Source organism: Chaetodon auriga, chromosome 1, assembly GCF_051107435.1.
Source record: "Chaetodon auriga isolate fChaAug3 chromosome 1, fChaAug3.hap1, whole genome shotgun sequence".
Lineage (NCBI taxonomy): Eukaryota > Metazoa > Chordata > Actinopteri > Chaetodontiformes > Chaetodontidae > Chaetodon > Chaetodon auriga.
In genome coordinates this window covers 7,357,676-7,371,896 of record NC_135074.1, presented here as the reverse complement: position 1 = coordinate 7,371,896, position 14,221 = coordinate 7,357,676, and the positions used below count along the sequence as shown (strand labels likewise).

Here is a 14,221-nt window from a genome sequence, read left to right as displayed (position 1 = left end):
ATTTAAATTTACTTACTTGACTTCATTTCAATTACATTTATTTATTTATCTTGTTTTCATTTTTTTCTCACGGACACAGACTGGTCACCTGCACACAGTGTATGTAGCAGACAGTGAGTGCGATTGGCCAAAGAGTTCTCTGTCCCTCAGTAAAAGCTGCTCTCAGCACCGTTGTGAGTAGTAACCAGACCTGCTGACTTCAAAATCTGAATGAAACAATTTACTATTCAGGCAGACTGCCAGGGATGTAGTGATTATTTACCTCTTTGACGTCCAACTTTAGCAAAAAACATGACAGCGTTTTGTTGTCTGCAAGTTTTTCCATGTACTCAGATTACACTGAGGATTAGGGACCTTTTATGGGGTGACTGACTAATCAAACTTTTTTGGAAGGAGATAGATCTACGCTGAGCATCATGGCATTTTGGTCAGGTGCTATTTGCTGTCCACAGTTACTAAAAATAATTGTCAAGCAATGCGGACAGTATTTGTGGATTAGCTTTGTTACTGACACATTGCTTCTGGAAACAGTCGATTTTTTTCAGTGTAATGTTTTGAGGCTGTGAGCACCACAAACCAGATGCTACACAAAGGTGTCAGCAGCTAAGATGGCACATCAAACAAAATCTGCTTGGTTATTTAGCACCACTATTATTTTTATGTTTTTTTTTTTTATCATTAATGACAATAAAGAAAAGACAAGGGACCACACACGGTAGATGATATTTCAACAATTTATTCAACAACTTCATAGACATTTTCTTAAGAAGTGTGCTGCTTTATTGTATGTTTGATAAGTGCAGGAACCAAAGCTTTTTACATGCACATGGTCTCAGCACAGATACGGGCTATACACTTGTCATTTCACTTGTCATTTTTCTTTTTTAAAAATCACACGGCTTTGAATACAGCAGCTGATGAAACTTACCATCAACCGGCTCAATGATATACACAACAACCAATTTTCGGTTTGAATTAAAATATAAAGAATGAAATAAAATGAAGCACCTACAAAATAAAACAAAGCTGTAAAAATCCGAAACAAATCCTGTTAATGGTGCTGATTGGATGAATCCATGAATACAGAGGCATGATAAATGTTTGGGGCACCTTTGGTCAAAATCTCTGTTGCTGTAAATAAAGGCATGACGTCACACAGGAAACATTCTTTTCAACGTTCTAAGCATGATTAGTGCATTGCTCTTGTTAAGTTGAATTTTAGAGTGACAAAAAGAGGAGCGCCATAGAAAAGTTTGGGCACCCCAAAAAGATCTGAGCTCTCAGATAACTTTTACCAAAGTCTCTGACCTGAATTAGCTCGTTAGGACTATAGTTTGATCACAATCAGTTAGGAAAGGCCAAGTGATTTCAAAGCTTTATAAATAATCAGACTCTTTCTCCAAGCAGCCGCCTAGCACTCTGAAAATTGAAATGTTGATGCCCACAAAACAGGAGAAGGTTAAAAGAAGGTAGCAAAGTACAGAAAAGTGTTTACAGGTTGCTAAATGGGGTGTTATGAAGTACTGACCATGCAGGGCACCCAAACTTCTGCTTTGGGCTCTTTTACTTTTGTTATTTTGAAATGGTCAACAATGGAAATAAAAGGACAAATCATGCATAAAATAGTAAAGCAGTGTGTTATCTTTCATTGTATGACTTTGGAAATCAGCTCATCTTTTACTCCCTTAGCCACTCACAGGAACAGAGGTTTTGACCAAACGTTTGCATGCCACTGCACACGAGTCCAAGGATCTGCACGTTACATTTCCAGCTGCTTTGTCTGTATATGCACATCGGTTAGTTTTTAAATTAATTATTGTAAATACTATGAAAACAAAATGCAAGTCACACACTCAGCAAACAAGAAACACTCCTTTCTTCAATTGATCTGGAGTTCTTCCCATTAGAGGGGGGGGAATGGACTTCAACAGGGGTGACAGAGAAATAGAAGGGTGGGGGGTTCACCTTGAACACCAGATCATAGTCACACATGGCATTCACTGGGGCAGCCATTTGTTTTGATACATCTTAAATACCTAATATGCCTTCTACCTGAAGTTGCTGTTTGAAGGGTCTGAACCTGTTTCAGGTGCAATGCGAAGTCTGTGGCTGCCCCAGAGGGAGATCTTCAGACAAAGATCAAAATAATCCCAGAACACAAATCAATAACAATCAACAATTCCAGGTGCCATGACTCCATATAACGTTTATTTGATCTGTGTCTGAGGAACTGCCGAGCCTTTTCAGTCTGACCTACATCCTTGTTTACTCTGCAACTCATACATTTTCTCCCCAAGCAGAACATGGGTCATATGTGTGTGTATGCAAGAGAGTATGAGACTACTGGTGGGCACACTGTACCCCGGGCCCGTGGTGGCCGCCCTCTTCATCGGAGCTGTCATTGTACGCCTCTCTGCGGCTCCCCGACGTCGAGCTCTGGCTGACGTCGTAATCCTGCAGGTCGACCTCCTCTGTGTCTCCAGTGATGATGGGCGGCTCTGATCGTGACGGCAGCATGTCCTCCAGCTCCTAAACACGAGGAACATTCATCAGGATGCAGCTTTAACAGACAGCCTCATCGTGCTTTCTAACCACGCTGTAGTGCCTAACAGTTGTGGGACTAAGGATGCAGTGCTACAGAAGGAATTCAGCTGTTAATGAGTGCAACATCTTGAGGGAGAATAAGAGGCATTACTGTGTGAATGGAAGTGCTCAATAAGTAAGCTATTTATGGCCAGAATAGCTCTAATCTCTGAATGGAATTACTGTTGTAAATTTAGCTACAAATTCTTACTTGTGAAGGCCAAAGCCTTCTCATTAAAAATGCTGTAAAAAACATGTGAGTTTACTTGCTTTCATTGATCTATATTCTACAACCCTGATTCCAAAAAGGTTGGGATGCTGTGTAAAGCATCAAAAAACAAACAAACAAACAGAAAAACAGAATGCAATGGTTTGCAAACTAACTGTGTTTACCTACATCAGTTTAACAAAGTGTTCCTGAGTCCATGTAGTAATCTCCTTTATCCAATCATGTGTTCACAAAGTGGTGAACCTCACGCCATCCTCGCTTGTGAGCGACTGAGTCTTTCCAGGATGCCCCTTTTATACCCAATTACGATACTATCACCTGTTACCAATCAACCTGTTTACCTGTGGAATTTTCCAAACAGGTGTTTTTTTCCATAAAAAAAATAATTCCCCAAAAGACAGACACTCACTCACTCTCAACACTAGTAAAGAATAAAGCAACACTTGTTGTGAATGCCTGTATACTCATGGTAATGTGCCTAATAAAACCAGATAATAAGAGAAATTCTAAAAGTTGAGAGAGTTACATGTCATACCGCAAGTTTCTCGGGGCTGATCCAGTTGTTGTCGGGAAACTGGACATCAAACTTGATATACAGATCTCCCTTCTCAAAAGGGTTTCGGTACTGTGGCATGCCCTCTCCTCGCACCACCCTGACTGAACCTGGAAGGGATGCAGCATGTTAAAACACAGACTTTATTCATAATTTACCTTCATGAAATACTGTCTACAAGCCCAAACTTATTCCTGCAGCACACTGTATATACCTGTACGTCAGCGTTTTCTGCACATAGCCCTGGTGCTACAGATGTTGAAAGATGTTTGTGGTTAAGTGTGTTGAGGGGTCAGTGAGACTAGTAAAGTAGTACATAGAGTTCATTTACCATAATATACTTTAGGTTCTCTGCCAAATAAATGCTGTTGAGATGCCTAATCCCACCTCTTGTCTAACTGAGAATGAATCCCATTACATTTACTAATTAACCTACATTATGGGTCAGGCCACTCCTTCCATGCTGATGCGGGCCAATCCCTCATTTTCATTCCTATTTGGAACCAATAATCACATCTGCTTTTAAATCTTTTTTCTGTCTTAAGATATGCTTCCTTCCATGGCTATTAGAGTGAAAAGAGATAGAAGCACATTTTGAGTGGAGTATCCCTTTTATTTTTCTAATTCCGTTACCTAAATAAATAAAGCCTGATAAATTTTGGGTCATAATGGCCACCCAACCATACGGTCATTTTTCTGATGACAGGCTCGTAACATTCGTTTGTTGGAATATGTAACTGTTACACTGCAACTCTGCACAACCTGCTGATACACTGGATGTGCTGCATATTTCTTGTTTCATTTTCATTTTAAAACAGCATTTTAAACTGAAAACAATCTCCATCCAGACGAGTGTTTTCACAGCATTTCAGATGGTCTCATACACACGCATTGCAAAGCTGTATCCCACAATGCTACTGTGCTAATTCCATTCATAGCACAGACTGTTCCTTGTCCTGGCGCTGTACATGTTCACGTCAACATACGTGTACACTACATATGTTGCACTATACAGTCCTGCTATATTACAGCTTCAGTACAGTCCCGTGAAATAATGTTAAAAATACAGACGAGTGTTAACCTGGTTCAATGACTTTGCCAGCTGGGTACTTCACAACGATCTGTCTTCCATCTAAGTGTTTCAGCATAAACTGGAAGCCGCACAGCGCCTCCACCAGCCCAATCTTGTGGTTCATGAACAGGTCATTGCCATCTCGCCTGAATGTCTGAAAAGTGAGAGAAAGAGATGGTTAAAAATACGGGTTGATGAACATTTTATAACCTTGGAGTTTATACTGTTATCATGGGTCATTCGTCTTTTCTGAAACATGTCCTTTGGATAGTTAGTTATAGGACAAAGGAATTAAATGACTGGGTGACCACAATCTCCACACAACCAATGGTCAGCAGTTCACACTATCTGCTGGTGAAAAGCAGCACTGCAATCATGAACCGAGACAGTGAAGTAAGCTGCAGACACACAATACTAATACTACTACTAATAATAATAGTAATACTTTTAACTGTAATGTCATCATGTGAATTTGGCAGCAGAAAAATAAGGCACTTGTTGGGCTGCTTTGCATGGATCCCTCTGTTCAGTTTGTCTTGTATAAATTTCATATGATTGAGGTCAGGACGAAGGGTAGACCATGGTGATGATTGTTCTCCTTCCTTTAACTCCTGCTAACAAAGACGTGTGTCTCAGATTATTATCTTACTCAAGAAACATGCACAGCCCAACCACTCATGAATGGCAAGCTTCTCATGTATGCTTGGTGTGCTTGTTAGCCAAGAACAGCAGGCAAACCCCACACTTAACTGTAATCCAAGACTGACCACTGCTTTCATTCTAACCCATGAACAGCATGTGAGCACTACGTGAAGAATTCAGTATGTCACAGATGTTAGACAAGTCACTCAGGATGTGTTGGTGGGCCTGACCTCAGATCAGATATGAACTTCTCTTTTATTAACAACTAATTTAACAATAACACTCAGCTAACCTTGAAATACCTGCTTTCAAACAGGTGAAAAAACATTTGACTTATAGGTAGGTATATCAAGCCAAATATACTGACATACAGTAGCCCACGAGCCTCTACATTCATCATGGCAGATATTCACTCATGTAACTCCATATCCTAAATCTGCACAATGCAAAGCACTGCACTGAAGACAATCTGGTTCCCAGCACTAAGACAGCTAAGAGGTTTGAAGCACCACCCACTGGATCCAACTGCTGTGACAAAGAACTCATTTACTTCAATAACCCTGGAATAAAAACTGCACATCACTCATTTCATCAACCTGGGAGGAAAATATGATTTATCATGAAACTGGTTTTCAGAGAGGATAACAAGTATGTGTTAGAGCTATTCAACACATGTACGACCATGGCAATCTGAACTCAAGATACAGCACATATGACTTTCGTCAAAATCAACAACAGAATAAAAACACAATGCTAATCGCTAATCCCCTATTCCTCTATGTGCTGAGATACAAAAGTGCACTACATTATCATTCCTTTTAACACTGCAAATAAATGTAGCGCAGTCAAAGGGTAAGGCTGAATGTAGGGGCGCCCAATGGACCGGCAACTTCCCTCTTTCACTGTCCTAGCAAGTATTTTGACTGCACATTTTTATCACAATTGGTGACAAAATGCCAAATTCTTCCTGAACAGCGACACTGAACTCATAGTTAGTAGCGCTAAGGCAGGAGATTACACTAATTAAAGTCTAGATTTCAGATCTAAATGTAAGACAGGCAGTTATTAAACTGCTTTAAGTAGAATGACAAAAAAAAAAAAAAAAAAAAAAAATCAGATACAGAAAGCCCAAGCATAATGCACGAAAGGAACAAAGACACTAAGGAACAAGAATAGCAGACAACAGTTGTCAAAGAGCATGCAGAGACTGTGATGTGACATCAGTAAGCTGTTCAAGTTTGGCTTTCACTATGAAGCAGCTGCAAGAATTGTTCAGCTATATTCGATAACATAAAGCTTTATTTAGAAAGGTTTTCCACAGACTTTACAACAATCTATCGATAATCTGTTTGCACATCTTTTGCTGCTTTTCCATCTCATTACTTACCACCAGGCAACTCATTCATACGGGCACTAACACATATACTGAAATTTAAAAAAATAAATAAAAACTTTTGTTGAAGTAGCAGATCAAAAAACAAAAACTGGAAAACAAAAAACTAACTTAAGCTCTATAAGCTTATTGTAGAGCATGTACATGGTTCAGCAGAAGTTGTGGCTGGGTGAAGGAAGTTGATATAAAACTATGGTCAGTGTTTTATTGGCAGGAGTAATTACTAACTTACACATAATACTTCAATATAAGCAGAACTGTGTCCTACAGAACAAATTATACAAATGAAAAAAGGCGCAGGGGGGAAACAGAGTGACTGGCCCACCTACCTCATTATCTTTTTCCTGCAGGACAAGAACTATATCCCCAGGCTCAACACCAGGTGCCTGGTCAGCCTCTCCTCCAAAAGTTATTTTCTGGCCATGCTTCATGCCTTTGTCCACGTGTACCTCCAGAATCTTCACCTCCTTCACAACTTTCTTTCCCTCACATTTTTTACAGCGGTCTTTCTCACTGATAACTTCACCTGGAGTGGATTAGAGAGAACAAGGTGAGGGATCTAAGCAGGCCAAGCCACAATAGTACACAGAAGAAAGGCCTGATTGCAGTTTAGATCACTGTGCCGCTTACCTTCTCCATTACAATCAGTACACACAGACTGCATCTGTTGGACCATCCCTGGGGCTAGCTGTCGGATCATGATGCGCATGCCACGCCCCCGACATGTTGTACACTTTTGTACAGCGCCCGTCTTGCCTCCCTGCCTGCATACACAAGGAGCCCAGAGATGGATTAATTGTTGGAAACTAAGGAAATGCAACAGGGTTTGCAAAACATCAGCAATGCAATAAATAATGTGGACTACAGGCCCATGCTGGATATACAACTTACCCATTACAAGTGCTACACAGTACATTCTTGCTAAGTTGAAGTTTAGTTGTTTTTCCATTGTAAAGGTCCTCCAGTGACACCCTGTAGAAAAAGTGTGATGTTTAGATTCTGTTAAGTGACACAAGACAGAAGACCAGGACTCCAACAACTTGAGCTTAACATCAAGGACATTTTAACTAATTCCATTTACAAATGTATGCAATTAAATCCAAAAAATTTAACTCAAGCTGCAGTGTATAACCCCGATTCCAAAAAAGTTTGGACACTGTGTAAAATGCAACTAAAACAGAATGTGAGCATTTGCTAATCCTTTGATGTACACTCAACTGAGACAACATATTTTAGGCTTTACATCTGCTTTATGGATTTTTGCAAATATATGCTTATTATGAATTTGACGCAGCAATAGATTTCAACCAAGTTGGGACAGGGGCAACATTGCGTTGGGTGGTATGACCTTACATACCATGTGATGGCAGAACCAGCAGAGATTTGGTAATACCGTTTCCATCATGCAAGCTATCCCTGAATTCCACCAGGCACGGCTGCACCGTGTTCTGACCATTATACGACACCCGGACCTGATCGTGGCCATTCTAGACAATGCTTATGATTTTACCAGAAGTGCTGCAGTGTGTTTCAGAAGTGTCCCAGAAGCGACCCTCCTTCAGTCTATTTTTGATGGGCGGATGGACAGAGCTGATTGAGCCAGGCAGGAAGTCGGACAAGGGGACGGTGTAGAGAATGTGGTCAATTTTCAAAATAAACACCCTGGACAGACTCCCAATCATACAGCAACAATAACAACAATTAAAACAGACAAAAAAAGAAGCCATCTAATTCCACAGCCTACTGAGTTGTATTTACACGCTGTCATTAACAGTGAATGCTATGCTACTCTGCTACACAGCAAGCGAGTGGGTGTGCTGATGAAACTGCATGGAGTGTACCTGCTTCAAACGCTTTTCTGCTTTCCTGTAAATTGCTTTCCACTCTTTCACTGACAGTGCAGATATGTCCAAACACATGTAGCATTCATATCAACATAAACCAGCCTCCATTACGGATGAGTCCTCCTCCTCCATGCTCTACATAGGGGCCACTGCTCGTCTAAACTAAACACATCTGATGTGGACAACTATGATACATGAATGAAAGGGAAACTCTGGGCAATGTCTGGACCTGATTCTGTGGACACTGCCCAGAGTTCATATGAGAAAACAGCTTTAGTGTCTCTGCTGTATATCTGGGGTGGGCAGCGCGATGTAGCAATCCAGCTCCTTCACAAGGTCACATGATTTAGGCAGCAGGACTGCTTACTATGTTCTCACGTAACCTGAGATCAACAGCTGGTGGCAATAATGAAAGAATGTCAGTTTTACGGATTTGAGTCTTTTGTTTTTAAACTCAAGTGTTGTCTCATGTGAGGGAGTTGTTTCTGTTTGGATGGGAGTTCTAAACAAAGGACAAAAATAATCAAAATTTGGTGAAGTATGGTTGTTTTAAACCTCTTGTTCGAATTGACACAATTACCATACCATGATGTATACTGTGATATATACTAGTGTGATAGAAAATTACATATACTTTGATCAAAAATTTTTGCCTTATCGTCCACTCCTAGGACAACAAAAGACTGTAAATGTTGAGGAATGGTGAAAATCAGGTGTTTGGAACATTCCATAGGTAAGCTAGGCAGGGCTGTACGAAGGAAGCATGAGGCGAGGTTCACCACTTTGTGACAGACGTGTATAAAGCAGGGGTGGGGAGCATTCGGCATGAATACGGCCTGCTAGACTGTTTTGTCCAGCCAAACAGCAGCCCAGAAATACAAAAAAAGAAAAAAAGAAAAGAAAATACTGTGACCTTAAGAATGCTTCCTGAACACAATGCGCAGATAGTGGATGATGATGTCATGTCAACGCATCATGCTGACTGTCAAGAATAGAAAAGCAGACACAGAGCGTCACCCTTCCAAGACAAATGAGATCTCTTACTTAAAGGCAAGCCAGGGTGCCAATCTTAGTTTGCGGGGACATGCTCGCAGTGATGAAAAAGGCCAATCTCATGAATCATTTCAGCTATAAACATGCTAAGCTGGAGGAGCTGCAAGGACAAATACGGTTGGATAAAGTCAACACTCTTCTGCAAAGTTTGGATGCCCAACAAGCAGCTGTCATGAGACCACATTCTGACAGAAACAGTGTTATGCAGGCAAGTTTTGTGGTGAGCGAGCTAACAGCTAAAAAGCTGAAACCTCATTAAGAGAAAGAATTTGTGAAGGAGAGCTTTGTTGTTGCTGTGGAGCTGCAAGATCCAGAAAAAAGTTAAAGTTGTTCCAAAGTGTCATTTTGTCTGAAATAATTCACAGAAGGAAAACCTGATGTGGACACTCGGTGAGAACAAGTGTCCGTGTGACTTGACCTTCATGATGGACATTACCAAGAAGCTCTCAGAGCTGAACCTCAAGCTCCAGCAGCTTCTGAGCTCTCTGCTTTCAAATGTGAAATCATCTGAAGTGAAATTAAAGCTGTGCAAAGTTCAACTGAAAAGGGGAAACACTGTGACATGTCACTGCTGTGACATCTGAATATGTGTGAAAACTCCTTCAGGCAGTTGGCAAGAGGTTTCAGGACATGAAAAATAAATGAAAGGAAATGAACATGTTTGCTAAGCTGTGTAATGTGGAACCAGCTGATGTGCCTGACAAACGACAACACAAAATCACTGAGCTGCACAACAGCGACCTTCTACTGTGAACAGCTCTTTTCAAAACTGACTTTTGCAAAGACTTGCTCCTGCTCAAGACTGACTGACCCAAACCTGGAGAACTCGCTGCTCGTAGCATCATCATCTCTACCATCTGACATCAGGTGCCTCACCAAAGAGAAGCAGTTTCCAGCCATCGCAGCGTGATATATGAGCTCAATATCTCAGTATGGCCCTGAAAGTTTGTTGTAAAAATTTAAATGGCCCCCGATAGGAAAAGGGTTCCCCACCCTTGTTATTAAGGACATTCTCAAATGGGCTCAGGAACTTTGTATAACAGTTGTGACTTAAGAGAATTTGTTAGCAAACAATTGCATTCTGTTTTTATTGTTATACACAGAGTCCCAACTTTTTTGGAATCAGGGTTGGACAAGCTTGATCTTACTTGAGTGGGTGGACCATGTCCTCTCCTCTCCTCCGACCTCCATTCCTGGAGCGACTCCCCTGGCCACCCATGAATCCAAAGAGTCCACCGCCAAAGATGTGGGAGAAGATATCGTCCATCCCTGGGCCACCCCCACCTCCTTCCCGCAAGCCTTGCTCACCATAGCGGTCATAAAGTTCCTTCTTTTCAGGGTTGGTCAGAACCTCATAGGCAAAACTGATTTCTTTGAACTAAGTTTTGAGAGGACAGAAAAAAACAATAAAAATGTTACAAGATGCTATTTCAATTGTCAGAATCACACAGCCACACAGCAAATCAACATCAAATTAACAACAGGGCATAAACTTGGAGTTTCAACTGACTTAGCTGACTAAAAGATAGGCTGGTCATTTGCTAGCTCAGGACCTTGTATGATTTCCAATAATATTTAATCTTTGCTCTGGTGGGAACAAACGCAACGAGATTCTCAAACAAAGCATACCCAGGGTTGCAATATCCTTACATAAGGGCGATTCCACACCTAAACACATGCCCTGTCACTCAACAAAAAAGTACAATTACACCACCTTCTTTGAACTGGTCATTTCATTCACGTACACGTTCAAGTTTTAAGCATCAAGATATAACCACCTTATACTGTTTGAACATGAAAATTAAAACACTAAGGCAATTAAAAAGGATGGCTAAGACCACAATAGAAAACATTACTTCAAAGTTGAATCAGCTCCTCTCTGACATCATCTCAGTAAAATCTGCTTAAATACCAGTGTTTCACCTAAAACAAATACTGTCTCCAGACGTAGTTCCCTGACGTGGCCATTTCCTATAACTAACAATGCAAACCCTTGTTGAGAAAATGGCAGTCAGCCATAAGGGGAATGATGGAAGAGATACCCTTAATTCTTAAATTTCCACAATTATTACAAAAGTGTGACACAAGTTAATGACAATATTTTGTGGAGCTTTAGGGGGCTTGTGATAATGTTGTTGTGGGGCTCACAAATCTAACTGCATGTTCAAACACAAATTAGTGACAGAACCAAGTACCAAGGCTTTCGCCTCAATGTAAAAGAAAAGTAAAACTAAGATGTAAGGTAAGTATAGACAATTATCAGCACTAAAAAAACACAGAATCAGATTAATGCTTCAGGTACACCAAATATGAGGCATTTGGACTCCACACTGTAGCTGTTTTTATTTACTAATGAATCTATTTTACACTGTAATCCACTGGAACAATACCAAAAATTGTTTTGTAAATTGCAAACTGGCCACCCGCTCTCCAGATTTCCTTTTCTTTTACTACATTGGACTTTATAAACTATGTTATATAATATCACCTTAAGATATCTTAAGAAAATGTCAAGCATTAGGGGAGAACAAAGCTTTGGTTCCAGTCACTCCCCCATGAGCAACAAAGGTCATACATACCACTCAAACCTATTTTACAAGTAATTCTTGTTTGCTCTCCACTTGAATTTAGGCAGAAACCACACTCCCTACACACTCTTAAACACGAATGAATATAAACCAGAGGACACCTTCCCAAATGTCTTACCTTGTCACCAGCATTCGGGTTCTTGTCAGGGTGGTATTCTTTTGCCAGTTTCCGGTATGCCTAGGAGTACATAAAATAGGGAGCCGTATTAGCTAATGCCATTCTCATTGTAGACATACGTCATTTGCTGTAATCACACACCGGCGTGACATAAGAAAGAACATACGAAAGAACCTTATCCTCTGTTAACGCAATCACACGTGCCTCTCTGGCGGAACCAGATGTTACAGCCGGCACAACGCCACCTGTAACGGCGTCGCACTTTTACATAACGTGGAATTCGTATAGAATGGTTTACCGAATAATTGTCTATCAGTTTCCGAAAGTGGAGACAGCTTTACTCACCACTTTAAGCTAGACTACAACCGTAAAAAAATGGCAGTTCAAAATGTCTGACAATTTGATCGCTAGCTAACGTTTAGGTTAACTTGCGTAAGTTAATTAGCATACCTTGCTAACACTTCACAAAGATGGCGTTGCGATATCAATATAAATATCAAAGACAAGCGTTTCCTATTGCGTCAAACAAAGTTAACTAACAAACTGGAAACAGAGTTGACTACTGTTAAATACTGGACACCAAAACGTGAAAGCAAGGCAAACTCACAAGGATATGGTTAAAATGGCATGCTATGCGTAGTCAGCTAGCTCATGCTAGCGGAGGCTGGCCTCAACGTTAATTATTTCACTTATCGTTTAACGTTGACGGTGTATGTCACAAACTGGCTCACCTAACGTTACTGGAAAGACATTCAGGTTCTACTGCAATAATGCCAATAAAAGATGACGCGTCTTATTGCCAAAGGTTAACATTGCTGTACGGCCGAATCGCAACAGCAGGTTAGCTAATCCAAAGATCAAAACTCAAGTCAGCTTCCTGTGACTATTTAGTCACACTCATTAGACATTGTCGGGTAACGGCAGCTAGCTGATAATAGTTTCCAGCCTTTGAGAAATACCAACTAAGACCTCTTTCTACAACCTTCGGCAGGCTTGGCGTTCGCTAGCTATATGACAAACACCTGAGCTAAAGCTAACGTGAGGTCAATCACTTGATTCGTAACGTCACATGCTAGCATTAAGTTACACGAAATCTCGCTTATTGTTAATGTTACTCACGCTACCTGCCCCGTTTAAAATAACAATACAATTTCAGACTGGTCGTAATAAACAAATGAAAAACCACCAAATTTCACAAAATCCAACGTTACAGCCACATCGTCAGACGAACATCCAGGCCAGTTAGCTTGCTAACATACTAGCCAAACTCACAGCTAACATTAGCTAGCGGCACATAGCAACGCATTTCCTGATTGTAGCAACTTTAACATTTTGAAAATCGAAACACAAACGTAATGTCATTTCGTGGTTTCTTCCGCCTTTCTTGTATCATTACCTTCTTCAGCTCATTTTCAGATGCGGATGGAGACACTCCGAGAATGTCGTATAATTTTGTATCGACAACAGTCGCCATGGATGCTGTGTGTGTCGCTTCAGCAGGGAGGTGGATGGACAAAGAGAAAGAGCCGGTGGAAAATGTTTTGCTCGCCTCGTGTCTCAGTTTCCGGTAAGACGCTCTGCGTGTCCTCTGCTGCCTCCAGGCTGCTGGTGTGCTGAATGACTGCTGATCTGATCCACCGCCACACATACGCTACAGTTTATGTCTTATGTCGCCAAAAATCATCAACGAAAAATATAGAATTTGCATGTCTGCTAAATACGAAATATCCTGCTCGATAAACTGCATGTATCACCACATCAGTGTAGTGGACTAAATTATATAATACATCATTTTAATTAATGTTAACATCACATAGCTATCCATTACCGTTACAATATATAACAACAATAAGTCATCTGCTTGCTTGACCATTGAACATTTAGCAGAGAGATTTTTATGGTTTTGTATTGTGCACATGGGTGTGGGGCCCTAAACACCCTCAGGTGTGTGCGGGCATGTGTGTGCGTGCCTCTGGTGTGCTCTCTGCTTCTGCTTCTGTTTGTGTTGGGGAATTTATATAATGTTTTTGTTCTGTCTTGATATGTTCTACCCGTTTGTTTTTGAGGGCTGCATCTCAGTTAAATTAATATTGACTGACTGGCCATCATACATTTGCTGTAACAGTGATTAACGTGTGTCTAACAG

At 40.7% G+C, this 14,221-nt stretch overlaps 1 protein-coding gene across 1 annotated transcript; it reads right to left on the bottom strand.

Annotated features, from left to right (window-relative positions):
- Positions 1-716: 716 nt before the first annotated feature.
- Positions 717-13,599, bottom strand: dnaja2a (DnaJ heat shock protein family (Hsp40) member A2a). Its single transcript, XM_076737386.1, has 9 exons — positions 13,472-13,599; positions 12,076-12,135; positions 10,518-10,747; positions 7,364-7,444; positions 7,103-7,236; positions 6,802-6,998; positions 4,447-4,591; positions 3,348-3,475; positions 717-2,529 (listed from the first exon to the last, which is right to left on the bottom strand). Exons 1-9 carry the CDS (start codon positions 13,547-13,549, stop codon positions 2,341-2,343), a joined length of 1,242 nt encoding a protein of 413 aa, XP_076593501.1. The 5' UTR covers positions 13,550-13,599; the 3' UTR covers positions 717-2,340.
- Positions 13,600-14,221: the final 622 nt, after the last annotated feature.